This window comes from Monopterus albus, unplaced genomic scaffold, assembly GCF_001952655.1.
Source record: "Monopterus albus unplaced genomic scaffold, M_albus_1.0 scaffold12.1, whole genome shotgun sequence".
NCBI lineage: Eukaryota > Metazoa > Chordata > Actinopteri > Synbranchiformes > Synbranchidae > Monopterus > Monopterus albus.
In genome coordinates, this window is record NW_018127892.1 from 3596042 (window position 1) to 3621518 (window position 25477).

General features: G+C 39.2%; 1 protein-coding gene across 7 annotated transcripts in view; it reads right to left on the reverse strand.

Annotated features, from left to right (window-relative positions):
* The window catches only part of ncor2 (nuclear receptor corepressor 2), a 94861-nt gene extending 70077 nt beyond the window's left edge, over nt 1-24784 (reverse strand). For 4 of the 7 annotated variants that reach the window (XM_020590672.1, XM_020590676.1, XM_020590671.1 and 1 more), the window contains exons 1-3: nt 24484-24784; nt 3233-3428; nt 2428-2543 (exon numbers count right to left, since the gene is read on the reverse strand). In XM_020590672.1, the coding sequence (XP_020446328.1) occupies nt 2428-2543; nt 3233-3340 (224 nt within the window). In that variant the 5' untranslated portion in view covers nt 3341-3428; nt 24484-24784. The remainder of the gene's footprint in view (nt 1-2427; nt 2544-3232; nt 3429-24483) is intronic. The other 3 variants (XM_020590674.1, XM_020590669.1, XM_020590670.1) reach the window with 2 other exon arrangements.
* Nucleotides 24785-25477: the final 693 nt, after the last annotated feature.

Here is a 25477-nt window from a genome sequence, read left to right on the forward strand (position 1 = left end):
TGTTGTGAGCATGCAGAATAATCCGATCCCTGGGGAGGATTTCTCTGGAGGATGAGGGAAAGATGTGTGTCGAGTTGGGTGGTGGTGTGGGTGGAGAAGAGAGGAAAGGGGGCAACCAAACAAAACAGCTCCATCACATTCCCACTGGCTTGGGTCCCATTACGACAAGAACAGAGATCATGTGTGCTGATAGCAGCCTGTTACTGTGAAAGCACTATGGCATTTGTGCAGCTGCCAATCTCTCTGCGGCTCCCCAGAGGAGCAGCCCTGCAGCTGTGCATGGCACAGGGATGGCCTATACAGAGTAAAGCCAGTCTAACTGCACCACAGCAGGGATAAATGAACCTGACAAAATGCACAAAAGAGGAGGGACAAGGGGTGGAATCTAAAAACTGGGCTCAAGCCCTGAAATAGCTTTCAATCACATCCAAATTGTTCAAAACATCAGGAGGCGGGTCCACTGGAATAACTGCATTATTTTCTAAAAATCTATTTGTTTGATAAGTTATGAAGAATGGAAGAACTTAAGAATCCACAAAGCACTGTGGATTACAGGTAAAGGGAGGTAAAGTAATCAGCTTTTGGATCGTCACTCTCTTTTGAGTAATTCTCCACTGATGCACCAAACTCCTTTTTAATATCCACAGGGTTTCCTTTTGTAATAATTAAAAACAGAAAACGGCATATGTGGAAAGATTGTACAAAAAGACCAAAATACTCTAACAATGTCAGTAAATATGTTAAGAAAATGAATATTATAAACATGTGGGTAGATATGTAAACACAAAGAAATTAGTTTATTCATTTAACAAGTGTAAATCACCAGTCACTCTAACAATTAATTAAGTACAGGGAGAAAGCATTTGGAAAACTTTTTTGCACACACATACTATAAATCTAATCAAAAGGCCCATTTAAACCATTTACTATGTTAATCAAAGTTCACAGATGAATGACAACAATCACAGCTCTACGTGTCTAAACCAGTGGTGATGGCCTGATACAGTATATTCAGCTGAAAAACTCCCCACCCACAGACACCTGCCATCAAGAACAGGGATTTATTTCACAACATCCACAAAGAAAATGGGGGCTAGCTGCTAGTGTCCCCTACAATGCTTTTTTTTTAATCTACTGAAAACCAACGTCACTGCTCTTCTGCAGATGTTGCACAGACATGTCTTGTGGAAACACCATCATGTTTTCTGAGGGTGACTGCCAAAGCAAAATTGATTGAATTAAAAGTGTGAGGAAATCGAGCTGGTGGGTAGCAGTGATTCCACATTGTGGGCTAACCAAAGCTAACTGGTAAACAAGGCCAACACACAGCTCTGTGCTTTACATTGGTGACCATAATCCCATCTGACTGATACTCAATTAAAGATGCAGTCACAGCACTCAGCAGACACACACTGCTACAGAGTCATTCTACCATCTGCTGTCTGTCGTCATACATCTACTGCATTCCAGGCACACACATTATTTGACATATTCCACACTCAACATATTGTTCAGGTAACACATATCTGCCAGCTGATTTCTAGTAAAACCAGCCTCTTGAAAATAAAATTTTATACTTCTTGTATAATTATGCAAGAAAATCTGCCATGAAAATCAACCGGGAGAAAATAAATATTCTTGCAACACTGTGCATTATGTAAAATTTATGGAAAGCACATAAATTACTCATAAGAGCCCACTGAGACTGATCCTCAAAAAAAGCATGATTATATAAATAATAAACTACTTTGGAAGGTACAAGACGTGAGTCTCCAGAGGTAAAGTACTATTCTTACAATGCTTTGGCTGACTTACTGTTGGCCTATGGAAGATTGCATAGCTCTGCAAGCTCCATTGTCCGACTGAGCCATTTAACACAAAGAGCAGCTTCCAGATGCCAATTACACAAGGATAACACTGGAGGACAGTTAACAGGCACAGTCTTTGGTTAAATAACACTACTTAAAAATGCAGCCTGTAAGCATGCTTATCCCACAGTCTTCAAGAATCAAAAGACAAATACAGTAAAGAGGCCATACCATTTTCAAGTGAATACCGTAGTATGTCATTCTTACATTAGCTAACAAGTGACACAATATGCACCTACTGCCTGGAAAAAAAAGCATATGAAACTAAATTATCATAATTACAGCAAAGGAGAATGTTAAATAAGATTAATGATAATAATATAATGGTGCAAACTGTCTGTTAAAACCACTACAATTACATTAGCATGCCATATTTTCATGCATTTATGTTTGAGCAACTTTAGATGTCTTCCTGCTCCACAATTCATAAACCCAGTACGGTAAATGTATAAATGACAAAATAACAAAATGCAAAAGAACATGGTGCCATCAAGAACAATGGCAAATACACTGCTCATGAGGGAACAGGTCTTATATGCTATGAGCATGGTGCACTTACCTCTCATTCCCAGGTTGAAACTCTGAGAGCAAGGAAGGCCGACGGCGATGTGGCTGGGCTAGGTGGGAACTGTAGTCTCTGGCATGATGAGAGTGGTAGTCAACTAGTCCCACTTCCTGGAACACATATAACAAAACACTGTCAGCATTAAGGCCTCCTCCTTGAAAATAATTTTAACTTTTTCTGCCTTGTTTCTCCTGTAATAGTCAGTCTTTTTCTCTCCAGCTTTCATTCTTGCTCTCCTTCCATTTGTTTCTCAGAGCAGTGAGGTAACTCATACAGGTACTGTGAATATGCGCGCTCAGTCAATCAGAGATTATGAGACATAGCCTGACAACCCTCATCTCCTCTTGAATGTGATGACAAGAGCAAGTGTTAGGATTACATGTGCGGCTGTGGGGACCCTGGAGGGTAGGCCTTGGATTTTCTCATCGTACAAGAACAAAAAAAGCCTGGCAAACACCAAAGGTCACTGAATGAATCAGCTAGAGGCCTGGTCTTTAAGGCACTGAAGAGCATAATCTTAATAATTAGGAGATGTGGGTGTAAATAATGAGAAAGGCCGTAATTCTGACCCTACAATGTCAACATGAACTTTCATCTCAAACATCTAATGAAAAAACAGTTCTGTGTGCACAACATTGTGACCTGGGAATGTTAAGTTGGAAAAATATCAGCAGGGGCCCTTGGGGTCAGATGCTCTCCAGTGGTTCAACTACAATAAACTCTCTCAGTGGTTTTTACCTAAAAATGCTGAGGCACTACAGGTGGTGCTTTTAAACAGGCTGTGTGCCAGGCCCCTTACCGTGTGTGCCCGCTGTAACTGTAGTGGTAGAGTGGCAGGGTTTGGCAGATGCCGTGTGTCCAGCCCAGTCCTCCGGCCCGGCGGCACAGACTGGGGATGGGAGGACATGCTGGCACAGCCGCTTCCTCTAGAGGCAGGAAGTGGGTGTGGTTGCAGAGCAGATGTGCATTACTGGCTGTTTCTTTTAGCCAGAAACCTGTGGAGAAAAACATGAGCTATGAGACATTTTTGTAGTGGAGCAGCCTCAGTGGAATTGACTTGGATACCTGCATACCTGCAAAGAACAATGCAAACAAAAAACATTGTGCAATGTGATTAACTGTTGCTCTGAACTGTTGCAACCACAGCTGATCCCCCGACATTGCTCCCAGTAAAGGAGTTAAACTCCATGCACCTGCTAGATGGAACCCCTCCTTCACTGCTTGCTAAATGGCCCACTGTCCTCACACTGAGGACACAAAGACAGGGACCAGCCAAATCAAGCAGCTAGATAGTAATCCAGAAATGCCCTGAGTTTAATGGAGCTGTGGAGGCAATATAAATACAACAGAGGTAGGTCTCGAGTCAGGCACCAGATGCTGCAGAGCGGATTCATACACAAGGTGCTAGTCATACAGTATATTGCCAATGAATGATGATGGAAGTAAAAACAGTCACATACTAAACTGTAGCACATTCTGTAGGAACACCCAAGGAAGAGATATTTATTCTGCACTAGGGGGTGAGTATCTCTGCCTCTCACACAATCTGATCTGTAGGTCTTCAATTCAATACAAAAACATGCATCTAATTTTATAACATTATGATGTAGAGGATTTAAGAGTGAATTTGATTCAGCTGATGTTCAGTTTTAATTTAGCTTCTATTCAGCAAGCCACAAAAATTAAAATGTATGTTTAGGTTAGACAATTAAAAGTTAATATTTCCACAAAGAAGCTTTATAATTCAAGTGGCAAAACTCATAAAACATGAGGTCTACTCTTTTCAACATTAGTAAAAAACTGGCACTGGTGTACAGTAAACCTTTGTACTATGTCCCCCTGCTACTTCATATTGTTATACAGTGCTGGGATGCTTTTTTAGTGAAACACTGCAGAATTGTTATTGTATACTTAGGATCATTGACTAAATTCCACCCTTTCAACAAAAAAACAAATGTGTTCTTGCAAAATAAATGACTTTAGCTTCAATTATTGATTTCAACCAGGTGGAGTCATCAGGGGATGTGCTCTCAAAGTAGCCTTTAGCATTGTCTCTTGCCTCAAGCTGACTTTTCCAGGAGCTGGTTTGCTAGAAGCCAGCATGTGTGTGCAAGCAGGAGATATCGTGCATCACACATACACTAAATGGGTGCATTCAGTGGGTGCCAACAATCAGTTTTTAATATATTTTAGACCATTTTTAACATAATTTGGTTCAGATCTGTGGTTTTAAACCAACACAGCCAGATTTCTGACTTTTGTACTGGAAATTTCAAGTTAACAACCAACCATGTCCAGCCAGATAATGTCCCACTCTCTGTAACTCCGAAAAGCCAATAATAGTAGTAGTAGTAGGCAGACAAGTACTCATACAAACAATAAAAAAAAAAATAACAGGACTCCTGCCATATCAATGAGCCTCTGACTAATACTGCCTTTCTCTCTCATAGCTCATGTTAGGCAGAGTGGCAGAAATATGGGCTCTCTCAAAATGGGACTGATCAAAACCTTCACAAGACAGTGCTCTAGAAAGGGCTGGATAAAAAGTTGTTTTAATCAACTGTGATTCTTGTTGAAACAATTCGGTATCAATTCTTGAAATCCCAAGATCGATTTTTACATTTGCACAATTTCAGGTGTACAAGTGAGCTAAATGTAATGTTTACACAGTGGTCACTTATTGCAAGTGGTTCAGTTTAGACTGAACTGTTTTGTAAACTGATGTGAATAGTTACAGTCTGTGCAAACACAGTGTACTTCTGTCTGTCATGACTCAGGATGGTCAGCTGACTCTGGCCATCTCATGGCAAACCTCGAGATCCTGGTGACAAGAGAGACAGAATGAAAAAGAAATACACTGCATACTGATCTGAGCTTCGAGTTTACTGTAGTCACAAGATGTCAGGCCGTGGAAGTCGAGCAAACACTGTGTGGGTTCTAATTTATTCAGTCTGTTCCTGTTGAGGAGGTAACGCTAGCTTGCATCAGTCTGCAGACATCAGGCTGATGTCAACACTAACAGTGCAGATGAATCAGTGATCAGACTTCCTGTTTCTGTTGTGTTTGTGCTCACACTGAGCATTAAAGAAGATGTCTGGACTGGAAGAAACTGCTGCTGTATGTAGCTGTACGAGATAGCATTTCTGTTTAAAATTATGCAGAATGATGACACCCTTGTTAGTGGTACAGGGTTTTTATTATTCCTGCTCACATGCTTTGCATGTTAACAAATAGATGTGTTACGTTTTAGCTGTTTTGCATTTGTCAAGGAAAATATATCCTTGCTCCACAATATAATCAGGAAATGTGCTTATAGTTTAACCTGTAATGTGAACTTTACAAAATTTTAAACTCAAGGAAACAGTGCTGCATACTTGTTGAATGCAAAATGTTTTTTTGTTTTTTCCATGTTTGTTAGTTCCATATATTCTGAGGCACACTTTATGGAACATCTGAAGTAAATGATTTGAGAGACTGGTATAAATATCCAACCCTAGCTCTTTTACCAAGAAATTAACTGAATGTGAAATCCACCATCAGTGAGCCCAGCCTGACAAAAAGTGTGCATGCATTTTATTTCTAAATGACAATGTGAAGCGACAGTATCGTTTACTTCAATCTGTTTTTCAAAATAAAAGAGTATCTAGAAGAAAATAAGTGAATAATAATCATGAAGTGCTGAGATAGATATTCAAGCTGTATCTTTAACAGCAGAGATTTTTTAATAAATAAATCATTAATAGCATATCCATTGAAAGCTTTTTTTCTTAGATTTTGTTACAATCCAAATTAGGTTAACTTAATTTATCTGTTTTATATTTTAGCAATAACATGCAAGATGTGTCTCAGTCAAGATTATCATAATTTGTTAGCTTGTTAACAGAGGTGCAGATATTTACTTGTAGCTCTACAACACTTGAGGTCAACGGCATTAGGTAGAACTTTTTTTTTTTTACTTTGTTTAGTAAAATATATTAACTCTACAAACTGTGGTTGTGTTTACATAAATGTCAGTGTTGTAACAAGCACATAAACCTTGACCATGAATAATGGCGTGTATCTTGCTTAATGAAGACAGACCACTGTCAAAATGCTTTGGGAGTCATAGTGAACAGTGCTACTGGTGGGAAAACTAAAAAATCGGTTTTCAATAATATAACACTGTTCATTGAAAAGTAAAAAAAAAAAAGCAAAAAACACTAGTTACACTCACAGCCAGTGGTGGTCTAAACAGTCAAATATTAGCTCACTAGTAAGATGCCAGGTAAACTACCCCTAATGGTGGCCATAAATCTTCACAGTGGGTCCCTTAGAAGTTTCCCAAGCCATACAAGGTTTTGAGTAAAGACACCTACCAGTAACAAACAAGCACTTTTTATTGCACTATGAACCTGAGATAACAGACAATACCATAAGGTACATACATTGTAGGTATAGTATAACTTATGACAGAGTGCATGTGTGCAGGTCTCCATTGTTTGACTGTAGTTTCAACTCCTTTTTTTGCAGCACAAAGAGGGGCGCTATCTACCTTTCCTTGCTGCTCGACCGTCACAAACACAAAGTGTCACTTGATTTCAATTATGCAAAGAGCTCTGTTATGAAAGGCTGAACATGGCTCTGGTTTTAAGGAACAGGGGAGCTCTGTTAAAATAGGCTGAGAGAGGCCACAAGACAGGAAAACACTGCTCCAAGTCTCAGACCAACTAGAGACTTAGCCTTTGTGTCAAGTAGTCTAAACTCAGGTCTCAAATTGTTTTCAAAAAACTGATACACATATGGTTTGGTGAGACAGGGATAAATAAACATACCACAAAAAGGGAAGTGCTAGTGAAATACTAAATGAGGAAAAAGTCACAATACTGACATAGTATGCCAATATGCTCAACAAGGGGCAGAAAAACAGGCCAGCAAGGCAAGGAAAGGGTGAGACAAGGCATCCCCCAAGTCTGAAGACAGTCACAAGATCTACAGATGACAAAAACCTGATCAAGAGAGCCAATACAATGAGAGAGCTCTGTCATAAACTCTGAGGCGAATGGGGCCTTCCAGACGAGAGGCTAAACACATGCACTGGCAGTACTACAGACACCCACAGACAAGGCGATGGCTTGCAGCCAACACTGCGAATGGACTCAGTCACCCCACTCTCTCACTCTAGCGCGCTTTGTTTCTCTCTCTTCTTTTGCTTTCGTCTTCTGCACTGAGTAGACTGGGTCTCAGCCTTCAGGGATGCAAGCCAATATTTCATCCTCTTATCCCTCACCCTCCCTCTCCTTTTTAGGATCGGTTGTGGAAATACTAGCACAGAGCATGCAGACAGCTTCCAGAGAGCAGGAGGCTGACTTCAAACAACAGTTTAATTCGAATGACATAAATATTTAATCAAATCTCTGTGTAGCCTGACTTAGTAGTTTGACAGTCCAGCTCTAAAAGAGAGTTGAATAAAATCAGTGTGTAATAATTTTTTAATAAGAGCCTTGATAGCATGGCTTGGACCTTCACAGAACACAGTTTGATCAATTCATCACCACAACAGCAGTAATGCACTGTTAATCTTATGCCTATCAAAAACATCTTTTCTGTATTTTTACACTGAAAAAACATCGTTATTGAGATGCCAGCAAGGACTCCTGCAATTACTCTAACAGCCAATGTTTACCCAAAAGAAATCAAGGCTCCATTCAAAGGCATGGAGCTGCTGTGAAAAGGCAGGTGAGTCAACAGTAATTGGCATAAGGTTTTGTATTAGAACATCAGAAGTCTGTAAAGCAGTGCCCTAGAGAGCTAAGCTCGGGGGAGGGGGGGCTGATAGGCCTCTCAGCCTAGGAATGTGGCACCCTGTCAGGTCTCATAAGGATTCATCTCCCCAGAGACTCATTACCAAAGGGTCCTGGAAAAGGAGGCTCTCGCTCCCTCAATGTCAATAGTAGACCACTCTCCAAATGATTTTCAAATCCTTTCTTTACAGCATGGGTGATCCAGTTCACATTTCAAGACACAAACAAAGTCACTTGTTGAAATAATGTATTATAAAGTATACATTTAGGCCTCCAGCTGAGCAGGTGTTTCCAGCAGCTCTACTACCTACAGTGAACAACACACAAGTTTATTATCTTACATAAAACCAGGACTGGATTTTGTCTGGCCAATTAGTGACAGGCAGTAGTGGAAGCTCTGCAATGAAGTCATTACAATTGTGTTGTTCAGCGTGTAACTTAAGTAACTTGGTGTTTAAGTAATCTGCTTTTTAAATCCCCAATTTACTCAATTTACTCAGATTTTAAGGCAAATATAAAGCAGGCAGCGTCAGTAGTCACAACAGTTTTATTATGGGAAATGCATTTTCCAAGTTGTTAATAATAACCTGTCATTTACTGTTAATGTTAAGGAACTTTCTTGAAATTTGCATCCGTAGTCAGGGGGCCGAAAAAAAGTCACACTACATGGTAAGCATGGCTCAGACACAGTAGAAACACTTTTTCCAAGTGACCTGACCTACTGCTTGCTTTATCAGAATCGTATATAGAGCTCTCTATAAAACTGCCACTACCCAGGATACCATGTGAAGCATGTTTCTAATTTGTTTTTTTTTTTTGTTTTTTTTAAATAAGCTGAATAATAGGTTTCCAGACTACTAATTGTACAACAGAACTTGCTCTTTTAACTCTTATACCTTGGCATATGCGTCGACACCAGCACGTCAAGAGGAAAACTTATCAAAAGAAAGCAAAGAGAAGGAAGTCACAGTACAATAGCCAGTTTAAAAAAGGGAAGGTGACTGCACCTTTAAAATTACTGTTAGACAACAGCAGGAAAACCAAACTCTGGTGCAACATATTTTACACTGCCAGGCAGTGATATCCAGACATGCTGACAAGGCGGAATGCTCTTTTCTTGAAATTAAAAAGGGGAAAGACAACCCAAGATCAATGTAGGGCTAAGGACATATTGTAAGATATCTTACTGTGGATATTTACCCACAGCTAACCTGAAACAGATCAGACAAGCTGAACACATCATACATATATTTGCAAATATGCTTAAAAAATACTCCCTGTTATGTAATGGACCTAATCTTATTTAGTTTTTGTTTTAAATCATCAAGCAAGAGAATAAGATATTAACATCAAAGTAACAAAGGGAGGCCATAAAAGGCAGCAGGTGATATAATTATTGCCCATGTACCTCTCCTGGCAGCCAGATGACTAGACCATTGCAGTATTGTCTAACCAGTGAAAGAACATCCTGATAACCCAAGCTCTCTTGTCTTACCTCCGCTCAACAGGAAATGTGCAGTCACAACTCACAAGTCAGCAACTGACTATGCTGTGAAAAAAGTGTAAACACCCACAGTCCATTTTGACACGGCTGTAATTTGTCAGACAGAAAGCAGTACACTCATATCCCTTAACCACAGCCTGTCACACCTTTCATTCTGAATATAACTGAAAAACACACACTTCCTATCATTTTACCAATGGAAGGATTAGAATAAGAAACACCTGCAGCCACAAGCAAGGAGTGAAAAACAACAGAAGTGATTGCGAAACTGAAAATGGAAGTAGTACTGAAATGTAAACAAAGTTAAAATGCAGCATAGAGAGAGTTCATATAGGGTTAGGGTTAGGGTTAAGATCATCAGTATTGACTTCACATTAAACTGTAACTTATCAGTAGTGGGGAAACAAATGTAGATATCAATAAATGCATCTAAAGCCCAAACGGGAGTAGGTACAAATGCAAACACTAGCTGACCATTTAGCACTGAGAAGATACAGGTTATCAGGTTCAGAATCAATCTGTGACATTTAGCTGACAAAATATAAAAACAGTGAGCTTTTGTCCAATATCTAGCATTAAATTTCAAGTAAGCCATAAAAAGTCAATAATACAATTTAAACGTGTCAAAAGTAGAGGCCAGTTTATGTGTACAGAAATACAGGGCAAGACAAGTCATGTTTTGCGGTGTTCAGATGAGAGATGCACCAATCGATCAGCATGACTGGCATTGATCAGTGACCAGCCGATCGCTCTGAGATCACTGTCCCAGTCAGATTTAAAGGCACAAAAGTCCACGTCACGCTTGCAGTGGTACAGACCAAAAGTATAGAATGTGCAGCACCTTGGGAGAGGCTTGCGCTCACGTCTATACCAGGCACCTGTTCACTAGTACACTGGAAGTGCTTTGTGTACAAAGCATAGAAACACCTTGAAGAAGGGAAACTACGTCCAAATATCCAACAAATACTACACAACGAGGAAATTACTGGATACCCATGAAATGCATGTATATATGTAGAGTATCCAACCTGCAAAAAAACAAACTACACACACTTCAAAAAGAACTGTGTTCTCAGTAGAACTGATGTAACAGACATTCTTCTGTTTCTATTACCTGCTGCACCTGTTTATATTTGGAGAAGTACATACATTGCACTTCACTTTTAATTTGAAGGCTTGCAAAAAAAAAAAGATAAAAAGATGGAAAACTTTATTTTTATTACAATAACATTTTTTATTAAAGTAAAGTTACAAAATGTCTGTATGCTGTCAATTACAATTGTTAGAAAGAAAAAATCTCAATTAGCCAAACCTGTAATCGGCAAGTCAGACTTAAAAGAAAAAAACAGAACTCAAAATCGGCCAAGTAAAATCTCATTTTAGTCAGGATTTCCCCCAGATTTTCAGAGTGCTCAGGTGTAGCGTAGGTCGAGGAGGTTGTGGTGGCTGGTGAATTCAAAATTATTTGACAGAAACTTATTTTATTTTTTCCCCTCTCCCTTTTTTAAACCATCATCCTTACAATATTCGTGGATGAAAGCTGGCAAAACTTATTGTACATGTAGCCAAATGTCTTCTTTTCAGCGCATATAATTCACCTAGTTATTTTTAGCATACATTTATTCTGATATGTCACCTAAAGCCCTTTTTATGTTCATTCAGCTTAAGGTTGCAAAAACACTTAACTGCTGTGCCTAAGCCTTTCTATAAGGCTTAGCCACATTAACCTTAGTCCAATGACGAGAGACAGAAGAACTTCAGAAGCATTTAAATGTTTATTGCCTTAAAGTGCAAGAATAGAGATTGAAGAAAATTGTTACAAAGACTCCCCTGAGCAGGCAGCTTAAGAAGTGAGAGGACCACCCCCACATGGAATAGGGAATTATCCCCCACAGTCTAGCCAATGGGGGTGGGGGAGGACAAAGAGGGGTGACAATGAGGATGGAGAGGATGAGAGAGGACAGGAGACCAATGAGATGGACAGGAACCATCGGAAGGATGCAGCATGATGCTTACAAGGAGCTGGAGTCTGATAATGATGAAGGACCCAAGATGGAGGTGAGCAGTGATGCAGAAGAAGAGGCTAGAGCAGGAAACAGGAAAGTCTGAAATGGATGTTTGGGATACTGATCTGAGCCTGGAGGTGAATGGGGTGGAAGAGGGTTCCAACCGGCAGCACTGAAATGACAACTGAGAGCAGGCAGAGGGATGGTTTTAAAATTTGACGGGTAAGAGAAGACTGGCTCACCCTGGCCATGGCAGAAACTGATTGGTAAGTAAGTGGAACATCCACAGTCAGCTGAAAGAGACTGAAGAGGGACTGTGAGTGTGTCCATGGTAAAGTGTCTTCCGGCTTGAACTTTTGCTTTAGCTTCATTTGTGTGGGATTTTGCAGGCAATGAACAGTATTGGCAGGCTATAAACTTTTACAGATTGTGTCAAAATTAACTTTCTACACAACTTTAACTGAAATAGAGATGGGTGATGAAAATGCAAAGTGGCACTTTGTAGGACATGTGCAACTAGTAGAAACCAGCTCAGCCCTGGTGCTGAATGCTAGTGATTTTATGACTTAGATTTAATAACAACTATAAGCAGGACATACACTTCTTTGTTCCATTATGTGGAAATGTGATACTTTCACATCACAGATTATAAACTAAGGTATTAAAATAAAAAAAGTCTGAGAGGAAAACACTGAGACTGGACGTAAGCCATTTTAGCAGTACAGTGTGGGGCAACTGCTCTGCATTTAGACTGGACTGTAGTGGAACTGGGTGGATGCCATGAATATAATACTACTTAGCCATATTCATATTATAGTGGAAAAGAGGCTTTTGCCCACACCTTTTCATTGTTGTGTATGCGGTTCACTGCGCAGGCTCTTTGTAAATGTACACTGTTCGCAGTACGGAACGAGAATGTACCGAAAGGCGGGTGAACTTTAACTTTGGTTTGTAGGTGTAGTCGATCACTGTTGACCATTGCTTGAACTGATTAAAAATAAACTCGAGTTGCCTTAAGGTGGCGCACTAACCAAAAAAGACAGACTATTTAATTTGGTGAAACATCAGCATGTGTACCAAGACCGTTAAAAACACAGTCTCTGAAATGTAGCGATCTACCATTAGCACCATTAGCACTGTAGTTAAAGTAGTAGCTAAGCTACTTTGTCATGTAACTGTTGCTTTTAATTTGCACTTAATGTGTAAATATAATTTACATTATACCGTTTATCCATATGCACATTTTAATGTTTCATCCATTTGTGTGTATTGTGTTAAGCACTTTGAACTGCCATCGTCTCTGAAAATGTGCTTTAAAAATAAACTCGAGTTGCCTTAAGGTGGCGCACTTCCTTCGAATACCCCAAAGAGTTTGGCCTGTGGCAACAATCGTAGAAAGCACCGCGAAAGACCCTCGTTTTCCTGCTATAATGTGAATACACCATTATAGTTGTAGGTGAGGTGTATTGAAGAAAAAAAAATTACCAGGTTATTGCTATTGTTACACATTTAAACACCAAAAAGTAAAATTAGTGGCTACAAATGTGAACTGATGTTCTCTTTTTAGATTTAAAATACTGTCTTAAAACACACAGACTGTCAAAGTGTGTCCCCAACAGTTAAGAAATGAGCTAGAGGAGGAGGACAGAGATGACCAGAACCAGTGACCGACTAGCCTGGACTTCCAAATGTGGTCATCTGGCTGCATCCATGCTGGACAGTGGTGCAGCCATTGCATTCTATGCCTGTTCACCTGCAGGCAGCCGCCTCAGCAACACTGTGTGAAATTACATAAGGCTCTCCACTCCTCCTGCCTACTGTAGAACTGGGGACTTCACACACACTGCCTCAGCCAACTATGCCTGCATGTAACCATGGAGGCATAGACACTCCACCAAAACACACTGGAGCATCTGAAAGCTACTCCCTCTGTTCAGACACATGCTGACAACAGGGATACATGTTCTACATAATTACTCAGATCGATTAAATATACCAATCCATAGCTGTTTTGGCTTAACTCAATTATGATGCACCAAATTAAGTAATCCCAGAGGTAATACTTGCTCGACTCCAGATGTCAGGAAGAATACTCTAGCTATGAATGATTCCTCTCAGATACACCCATATACAAAACCAAACGTTTGCTGATGGTGTGGCTTACTGAGGCCGAGTCAAAGCTCAGGCACATAACTTATATCATGTCATTAAAAATCTGTTTTGCAGGATGTAGCCTAGATACACAAAGCTAATATTATTCAGTTGGGGCATCAGAAACTGCACTACAATATTAGAACATTTAGAGCCTATCGTACTTATTTAAAAAACTGCTCTTTTATAGCTATTACTAGTCAGAATATTACAGTGATTCATTAAGGAAGTTAGGCATTTTTATTAAAAGGTTTTGTAGAAAAATCTGGGTATTCAAAATGTCAAAATTAGGGCTGTCAAAGATAACATGGTAATAACAGAAAGCAAATTCCATTTAACACCACCATTTTTTTTTACGTGCGATTAACACACACACATTCTATGATTATGACCCTTGTTCTAAGATTATGACCCTTGGCTCACTATGTGGTTTGGGAAATCAAGAAGTGATGCAACAGCAGAAATGGATGGCAAGTTCAGCTTCAAAGCCCTGCCAACTCTCCAAGAAACAAGCTTAGCGATAGCTAAATGGGTGGCTACAGCTTGCAGGCTGATTACATTATGGGTCTTCTTGACATAATTAACATAGAATAATAACAACAAATGATTATTTGTTAATTAGTGATGCACAAAATTACTCAAAAGACCCCCTTGGGTGGCACTACATCAAACACTCCTCAGCTCAGCAGGACAATGCAGCAGCATCACTGATCTACATGGGCTCAACTTACGAATCCCTCTTTAATCTCTGTTAGCTCTGCACTTAAAGCTCATCTGACATTCATCACTCCATCCTGAGGAGCAGGAAATAAAACTGAGTGACTTCTCTGCCAGGCTGACCTACTTCCTCCTCACTACTACATTATTCAAGAACTTTGAAATGTTCCTCTGTATGGCACATGCAACCCGAGTGCCACTACATGCCCCTCATGACAGCAGCTTTACAGAGCTTCTTCCATTTATGCATGAGAGGGTTCAAGTGTGTGTGTAAAGTGTCATAGTGGGCAAGAGTGTGCGTGGACATTGCCAAATACCAATGTCGATATATGGCTGTGTTATTTACACAAACTGCATAGAAAACAAAACATCCCACTTAGTTTGACACACGTTTTGAATTACAAGCAGAGAAAGATTTAGTGAGGGAGACACCTACACATTACAAAACAGACCAGACAGCACACCAGCAGCTTGGTGTTTTAATGCATTCAGGACTAATGTGTTCCAAACTGCACCGTCATGGTTCCAGTGCACATGTCAAGACAGGAGTTGCACACCATAACCTGTAATTATACTCCACTGAGACCTTCATACCTTTCACTCTTACACATCACTCATATTTCCACTACAAGACCAACATGCCTAAGGTGTGTGTCCTTGGTTGCCCTTATTAACATGTTTTCCAGAACATGAAAAGAACCTACATTGTAACGCACATTCCTATTGGAAAAGTTGGGCTAATCAGAGAGATACATATAGCGCTACCCACAGCTGTAGCCTACACACAAAGAGTAATGCCCTATAACATGCTGTCATCTCTGTTGCATAATAGAGTCAAGGGAATCACTTAAAACAGAGCCATTTATAATCTCTGCTTATCTGCCGTCTGCCTCTCTTTTAGTACTTTTTTAGCCTTTGACAGTATATCATAAAGATGGCCTGCTCTAACAAAGTAAAACAGAGCAGAGGTCACATGCATACGTAGTTGACTCCTTCTTACCTCAGAGGCAGTAAAAGGTGAGGCGCCTTTGGAGATTTTTCTTTTTTTTTTTTTTTTTTTAAAACAACAGGTCTCACATGAAACATGTCACCCAGTGTTGCAGTGTGGCTCTCGTGTGTGTTTTCAATAGTTTTTGGAGAACAACTGATGTCTATAGCAATTAAAATTAGCTAAGTAACATTGTTGTTTGGACACATCCCACTGAAGCACACCAATAAAAATGTAAATGATGGCAGACTTGTGTGACTCCAGGCTTCAAGTACATGTTCCAGCACATAGTCAGAAACGTCTTATCACAGCATGCGGGCACAGAACAGTTTGTGTTAATATTACCAACATATTAAAATATGTTGTTCTCTTCTGGCTATTTTGATAGGTCATAGGATTTTACTGGGAAAACTTTTGTACATTTTCTATTCTTTATGAGTATACTGTATATGTAGCCTAAAGGATATCATTTGTGTTTGTGTAATAGTGAATTTTGAGTTTACTTTAATGTTAGAGTTTCAACAATATTTTTGAAGGACTACCGGATATGTTAAAAAAAAGAGCAAATGAAAAACTAAATTTGACCTTTGTCATCATGGTTATCTGCCCAAAAAGAAAATAATATATATACAAAAAGAATATTAGTTATTTTATTTTACTGACATTTTAATAATTATTATTTTCCACTTTTGTTTTAGTATTTAACACACCGGTTGACAAAGCCAAATCAACAACAAATTATTTGTGTGAAAAATGACAACATAGGATTTAATATTAGTAATGTTAAGAGTACTGTTACATTTCTTATTTTTATAAATATTACATCTTGCCTTAACTGCTACTAAATTCTCATCTTTATTATGAATATTATTACTACATGCATTATTATCATCTTCAGGAACATGTTTGTGTGTTCATGGCATTTTCACACAGGCTGAACATACTCTGTGCAGGCCCTGGTGCAGGGTCTGAAATTTTGAACTTTTTGACTCACCAACCAGAGTGGCTGGTAGGAAAAGCCACTGGCCAAACTTATTTTTGCTGACCAAAATAGTGTGTGTGTCTTAAACTCTGACACAGACAGGAGCAAGGCATCCATAGTAAAGACTCTCAGGAGAGGCTATTGTTTTATTGCATAACTATTTTACAACAAGCATTTACTCTCCAGTGAGGCGAGACCTACTCACCAAATGGAAAATCTACCTACATTCGGCGCCTGGCAGGTGTTAATTTCGGACACTGCCCTCCTGCATATTCAGACATAGACTCATACGCTATCCTACTCATATTTCAATTCAAGGGTCTGCCTTCTGTCTACTTACGACAATGTTTTCCTAGCACTGTGGTACATACTGTGTGCGTGAACACAAACGTTTGGCCTGCCTGCAGACATCCACACACATTCCACGCAAACCCTTAAAGACCTGGGAAGCTGATGACAATTGCGTCACTCCTGTCATAGCAGACATGCAGATTTGCAAAGCATGAACAGCCCTTAACTTTGTGAAGGCCACATGCCTAACATTAGTTTCCTTGACAAGACTGTCTCTATGTGATGTTAGGAAACCATAACATAAGCCATATGATCTGAATATGAACTGCAGATGCTGTATTAAAAGCATTATTCATACTATGTCATCACAGTAAAAGATGGAAAACTATTTCTCTCTTTATTTAATAATCTATCATAGAATTACATACACCGTAACAGGTCTGGCAAGTCTTTCACACACAAACGGAGAAGTCTAACCACTGTTATAACCACCAAGGCAAAAGAAGAAAAAAAAAAAGATCCATTTACAGAAATAAGATATCTATCATGCACTTCCTATACGATAAAAAAATAATCTTCACATGTTTTAGAGCAGCGTGATGCTGCTGCTGCTGGTGATGATGAATGCTGGTTTCAGTTGTTTACTCAAAGTGCATTCAGTACTTAAATTAAATCAGAGCTTAAAGCTTATCTTGCTATTAAAATGTGGGGGGAAGTAATGCTTGTAGCTTGATAGGTAAAGCAACAAATGTTTAATTTATAGGAGGTATGTGTAGTTAGCATATGAAACACAAAATTACAGGTTTCATTCAATGGTGTAATTTCCTAAGTAGTGGCCATTGTATTGTTTTGCTGAGACTGGAATTGATGGCATTCATTTAAGTGGGAGCGATGCACAACTTGGAAGTAAGTTCTGCCGCCTGAGAGATGGGGACACACCGACACCAGCATTGGGCACCACGTTCGATACCACCTTCTAGTACTTGTACTCATACAAGTTGTCTGATACTACATACGATACCACTTAACAGCAACCTCACCTTAACTCACTTCATCCTAAACAACACAAGACCACAGGCTAATGGCTACTTGTAGAATCTGCATGGGTCAATAAGAAAAAAAAGCATTTCCTCACATAACATGTCACAGCCATGGTTTTTTCCATTAGGTAATCCCAGAACATAGCACAACTGCTCAAACTTATGCAGCCACTGACACTGGGGTGGCACTGTGCCCAGTTCAATGGCACTATCACTATAAGTAATTTCAGGCACAGCAACAGACCAGCTGCTTGTGATCATACTATTCTACCACACTGAGTCAAGCATAACATTCTCCACACACGAAACCTACCAGGTGCAGCCCACTAGTGATCAAGAAATGCCAGACAGCTGCTGTTACTCATTCAGTATGAGGGAAACTGGGTGGGAGGAGGGAATGCGCCTGGAAGGCAGTTTCACAGTGACTGCTTCATATTCCCCTCTTTGGCTTGTGCATGTTAACTGGGGTTCATAACCTGCACCACAACATACCAAACTTGTGTCATTTACCTATCATCTTTCTTCATATACTGCAATTACAGTAAATATAAAATTTCAGTTAGGTGCAGTGTGAAATGCTAATTGACATAATTACACCCAAGCAGAATTGTGACAGGGTTTGCCCAAATTAAATAATAAACTTTATTTATATAGCACTTTTCAAAACATACAAAGTGCTACACAATTGAAACACACAAAATTTGTAATGTACAACGTTATAGTAGATTCATTGTCTGTAAAAATTTCAAGGCTAAGAAAGATGCTGACTAGTGATTTAATGTCGAATCCAACCTAATAACAGCCAAAATTCAGGCTGACATTTCAACAAATGCTATGCCAGCTACAAGATCCTATTTAATGCCCTGACACACCAAGCCGGAACCGTATACGGCCACATGACTGGCTCTGTTCGGCTCTCATCACTTGTCGTTCAGCCAGTTCAGCCACTTCAGCATATCAAATCAGGAAGTCGAGATGCACACTGGCAAAACAGCCTAGCCTTAAAAAAAGAAGACAATCAAATTTTAATCATAGTAAGGCTTTATTTAACTACAACGTCTGAAGAGCTTTTGTGCCAAGGATGTGTGGTTGCCAACAAGTTTGTCTTGTTATAAAACCTGAACCATTTCTAATATCCACCGATGCTACATAAACAAGCAAAGTTGCCATCATCAACCCACTACTCACAGGAAATTTGGCTAAAAAGGTTTCACACAAGTTCTCTGGTACATTCTGACTGTTCATCAATATTACTAACCCGAACACTTAACCTGTGTCTGCTGTTCGGCCTGTGATACACGCTACTGTTAGCCACACAGCAGTACATTGCAGTTAATGTGGCTAAGTTAAACAGGCTAACTTCATACACAAGCAGTAAAATAACACTTAAAGCATCAGGATGTGAGTTAGACTCACAGACAGTTGAAACAGATTCACTCCTGAGCTTCAGTGTGGAAGAAAATCCAGTGCTGTACTGACCCTCACTGAGAGACAGTTGAAATAGATTCACTCCCGAGCTTCAGTGTGGAAGAAACTCCAGTGCTGTACTGACCCTCACTGAGAAAGCACTCCGATGTGAAATGATTAGAACATTACATGCAAAGTTTTAGGGATATCTTCAGGAACATTTGGGATATATCCACTGTGTCTTTGCTGGCTCTGAGGATAGAAGTAGGTAGAGACTTATGTGCTTGTTTGTGCAACCAACAACCGAGCAGAATCTGTGATTTCCTCTGAGCTGTGCCATTTTGCTGTTTGTCTGCTGTTCTAGCGGAAAATCACAATGGCAGACCAGTAGCATCAAAAACGGGTCCGAGTGCAAGGAGGATATATGAAATGGACTACTGCATCTTTTCGTACGACACCATAAAGAGAGACGAATCCAAACAGTGTGTTTGAGCAGGGATTTTTACAAATGCAAAACAGGCAGGAACTGCTCTTCTCTCATGTTCTCTGTCTCTACACACAATGCTCTAAAAATGATTTCTGCATAATATGTCCCCTTTAAAAAAAATTCATGGGTATGAATGATCATCTCAATCAGTACCAAAATCTAATGGATTGTTCTGTGGGCCATAACCTACCTTTTGGAAAATTTTCATCCAAATTCATTAATTACTTTTTGAATTATGCTGCAAACAAAACAAACAACAGTTTAAAAAAATTACCTCAGACTGGGCAAAGGTAATTATAATAACCATTTGTTTTGTACAATGAAAAGAGAAGCAATGGTCTACTAAATCTGTGTCACATTTGCCCCTGCTCTTTAAAAAAAAACAAAAAAACAACAACTTTAAAAAGTACTATCTGATTGCTGGATTAATGATTACAATGACAAGAGTACTTGTTCTTAAAATGACAGAGTGATACAGTACAACTAAACAGTGATAACTGATGATGTGTGCTTTTGAAAGACTGACTTTATGAATTTTAATGGAAATGTTTTGTGATTTATGACAATGCCACATGCTTTTTCCTCCCACAAGAATTCACTGTGAGGATTCATCTTTCACAGACCATAAAATGAGCTGGAACTCTCCCCCATTCCAGTTTCATAACTGTATTGTGTTTCATAATACAAGCAGAAATTGAACTAGTAATGAAACAGTCTCCCTGAGGCACCGTAGTAGTGAGCAAGGGATTATCTTTGCCCCCATTACCCTTTTGAGAAAAGGGGAGAGATCTCCTCACTCTTATTTAACTCTTCACAAGCCAACCCATACGCTGACACTGTACTATGAGCGAGTCAAGTCAGCAATGTCCCACAATGATGGATCATTAGCATACTTTATGTTCTGCAGACTGCCTTGTCAGACACATCAGCCATCTCCAGGCCCTATAATGGAGCATAATACCTAAAAACTCAGCTTTTAAGTACACTATGTCCTTACAGCAAGTTAACCAGTCTCCCAGGTAAACATACTTGGAGCCAAATGTCTGTGCAGTGTGTCTTTGGTCAGATGTTTGCTTATTTGAATCACCATTTCATTCATATATTACTGCATCTTATTTAGGAGACGTTTGTGTTTGCAATTCGAGGTAAAATAGCATTAAACCCTGATGTGTTAGAGAAGTGTGGCATACTTCTTCAAACCAACTTCTGTTGTAAACAGTCACCCCAAAGAACACTCTACAGATTAAAAAAAAATGTTATGCTGACACACACACACACACACACAAGAAGGAACAGAAGGGTAATAATGAAATAAATATGTTGGCAAAATATGCTAACATTCAGCAGAGGGAGGTATGAAATCATCTAAGTGATACTGTTGCTTAGCCCCAAAGTAACTACTGATGATGTTTCTGATGTGTCATACAACACTTCCCCACAACAACAATAGTAAAATCCTGTAACCTCATTTCTTGTCAACAGTCACCACTATAGGATCAGTGAAGCACCAAACATCCATCCTTCCTTCTAGCCTTTATTGGGCAAGTACAATCAAATAAAATAAATGTTTTAAAAATAACTAGCTTCAACAAAACAAAGCCTATTGAGCACAAAGCTTGTGCTGAAGTTGGCTTGTCGGTGGTGTGCCAAAGTCGGTTTCCTGAAAGTTAAGCGCTTTCATTATTTTACCCCTGACATGTCAAATTTCCATAAGATCAGAATTCCTGTGAAGCAGCCAACCATATGCAATTGAGTTTTTAACTTGTGATATTAATCCTTATCTACTGACCCCAAAAAACCTAAATGTCCATATTACAATCCAAGGGAGTACAGAAATCAGTCACTAAGGTTTCAAGGATTTCTGACAGTTTCACAGTAAAAAGCCTTATAATAGTTGGGCAGTTAAAAGCTAAATCTGTGAAGCAGCAACAAGAAGCATTATGGTAACAAGATTTCTCACAGTGTTATATTTTACAGTGTTTTCTACTGGAGATGGGCCACATCAGCAGAAAGCACAACCACCTCTGCTTTGGGTTGGGTATCGCTTCAGTTATATTGATTCCTATTTGCAGTTCCGAGTCTGCTTATAGAACCGAGTTCTTATTGATTCTCAGTTCCGATTCTAACATTTTAAGGGGAGAAAAAAAACAAGCATTTCAAGAATGTTTAACTCATTATATTAAGATACACTGACCACAAAGTGCGCGTAACCACAGTTTACTGTAGACTATAATGTTAGTTCTTCTGTCAGCTATTTCTGATATGCCAACAGGAAAATATCAAAGTAGATATTACTGTGAATAACCTGACATCAGTAACACATTTTGCCAACCTAAATGGAGGAGTCACATTTGAAGCTTCTTTTTAACATGCTTCGTTGATGTGCTGCGTAACAAATGACATGGTGTTAGGTCTGTGTCACAGGTCCTGTCAGGTAAGTACAACTTTTATGTACTCTAACACTCATTGCAGTTCACTTGGACCATGACTGAAATATGCAACAGTTAGAAACAAATCCACGATTCTTGTAAATTTGGAACCGGGTCCAAATTGGAACCAGTTCTCAATACCCAGGCCTACCTCTGCTGACATCATAAAATTTGGTACTCTTTCATGAAAATTATAAAAAAAAATGTGTGCTGTTGCTCTTTCAAAACAGCTAATTCTATATGTATTAATATATATTATATATAACTATATTAGTATACTTTGTAATAATAAGAGCAGTTATTGATTAAAGGTCATCAACTACTAAGTGGTTCATAAGATGATATGCATGAAGTTAATGGTTTACAACATCTGCTAAACAATTTCCTGGGGGAAAACCTGGGTTTACCTAGGTTAAATAAACAAAATGAAATCCTTATCAAAGTCGCAACAATGCATCACTTACCACAACAGTAACTGGCTATTGGTTTAGTTTGGTCTAACTATGGTGCCGTCACCCAGCACATCTCAATTTATCACCACTACTTTTGACAACACACAGTTCTGACAGAGATAATCTTAATGTTTGGACACATGAAACTGAAAATATCTGTATATAATAAAACATCATGCAGCAGGTGCCTATTTAAACAACGTTGTTCACAAGTTTGCCTTTACATGAAGAAGACAACCTGCAATCAAAAGGCTGTGTCATGTCCCTTTAGAAACTAAAGAATAATGGGAACAAAACAGTAGTGTGAGGGAATCCTTTGCTTTTAAAAAATATAAACATCCTTTTTCAATATGTACGTCACTGTCCACTGTCTGTGAAAGTAAATAAAAATAAAATTGTTCTGTTTCTTAACAGTACATTCAGATTTTGGAGTACAGTGTTTCCACACTCACTGAAACTGGGTGTTGGTGCAACACTAAATGTAGTTTACTATAAAATATAAGTGAGTATTTCAGACATTTGCCTGAGTCATGTCCAGAGCCAATTATGGCGCAAAGAAATGTTCATTCACACTACTAAATGCAAACAATAAAATAGAATGCTTCTGATAACTTATTACGGAAGTGTTTGTAGAGATCGGACAGCTAACAAACACAGATCCACTTCTTGTCAATAATCATCTAAATGTGAGGTAATGTTCCGTCACTTGGCATTACACAAGAGGCTCTGGTTGTCCTAATAGGATGTCAGCAACTTATCTTTAAAGATGTGCCTTCTCTTAAGAATTTAACACTGCACTCAACTGGCAAATAAGACAACCTTAAACCAATAACATGTTTTGACGATTATTTCGATTATTAATACTAAAGTCTCAAAGCAGCCTTCCTACAAGTGAGATACAAATTAGAAGGACAACGCAAATATCCTTTCACAACTGCAACTTATCATTGATAAGTTAACGTTAATAACTCACCCGATGTCCCCCTTTACTTATGTCAAGTGACTTAACATCAAGATAGTCAGAATACTATAGTCTGCAATCTAAACAATCTATTCCGAAATCAGCCAATAAAGCCTATAAGCAATCTAACAACAAAGTAATGCGTTGCCGGCTAATATTAGATTAGCTATTGACAGGGCGTACTAAGTCAACTTCGGTTAAACCAGTGTTTACAAACCAGTCGCTTTGTGCATAGCCAAATTAGCACTCTAACTAAAGTTAGCCATCCATCCATTTTCCTCCGCTTAAAGTTAGCCAGATACTACAATATGTGATGTCTCAGTATATTGTAGTATAAAGTTAGCCAGATAGTACAATATACTGAGACATCACAGACCGCTGACCTTGATTATTAACAGTGGTCATTGCTGGTGTTGTGTGGGGAATAACGTGTTTATACGGAGAATAATAATGTAGGATTATTTCGGCTCAATTAATTATGGCGTTAGCTAACCGACATAGCACTTCTGACAGCTAGCTTTCGTAGCTAGCACAATTAGCTAGCTTAGCCTAGCCATGTAGCACGTGCTCCTGATTTGTAAAATAACTGACTAGCGGGAGGTAGGCTGCCAACTAGGAGTGGTGTGCCGAGGTGGGCAACCAGCTAGCTCAACTCTTCTCTAACGTCAACAGTAGCGTTATATGTACAAATCGTTCAACGAACCGTGTAGCTATAACGTAACGTATAGCTTCCAAAAGGTCAATACTGCTATGTAGCCATGTTTCTCCTCCAAAGAATAGCCGGACCCCGTCGTCCAACAACAGAACAGACAGAGCCCCAACACCAACGGACAGCCAGCAAAGGAGCTAACTAACCTTAGCGGATAAGCAAGAGAAACCATTCGGCGGTGTTATCGTACAGCAGCTAATGCCTCAGTCCTTGTCAGTCGGTCCTGTTTCCCTTAGAAAGCTTCTCGCGTCGACTGATTGTCTCACCCCAGAATTAATCCACATGAAAGCGTAGTTTTCATTTGTTCCGCTGGCGGTTTTAGCTATGTGGTGCCTATTACTGCACAACACAGTAATCTGGTACTACTCTCTGAGACGCTGCTGCTAAGACCATAGCGGGACTGAACTACCCCTCTCTCTCCCAATAGGTCCGCATGCTCCCTCGTCCCTCCTCTTTACTCAAGGACAGCACATTTCCCATATCCACAAGTTGAGTCATATAGCACTGAAATTTAAAAATAAAAAATAAAAATTGTAAATATTACTAAATATTTCTGCAAATGTATGTAGGCCCGTGCTGTGTATATAAATGTATAGTACCCTGAACAGTTGTTCATCCACACACATTTCATATGTTACTTTGATTCTACAAAACAAAAAAAATTAACATAATACAATAGTTACATCTGTCTATCTATATGTGAATCTATCTAGGCTATATACCTTTATAAACTCAAACACACTTAGTGTAATCTGAGTGTTTAGCTTTGCCATTATCTGAATCACTACATCCCTGTAGCTCAAACATATTGTTGGTCATATGGTAATATTATCAGCAACTTCTATTGTAATCTACTTCTCACACCACAGCTTTGAGAACAAAACCCTCTGTATTCTCTCTTCCTCCCTCCTTCCTTGCTCCAGCCTGAACTCAAAGGGGTCATTTCAAGAGTTGACACTCCAGGAAGTCTACATCTGTGCTTCTTGATGCCCATGGAGAAGTACAAGCTGTGAATGCAGTGACTTAACATTGAAGGATAGTATTTAGGAGATCACAACATTGGATGCTGTGTACATAGTTGATCACTCTGCTGAAGCCAGTGCCCTGTAAATGGTCTGAAACCTCTCTGTCAGCTTCACA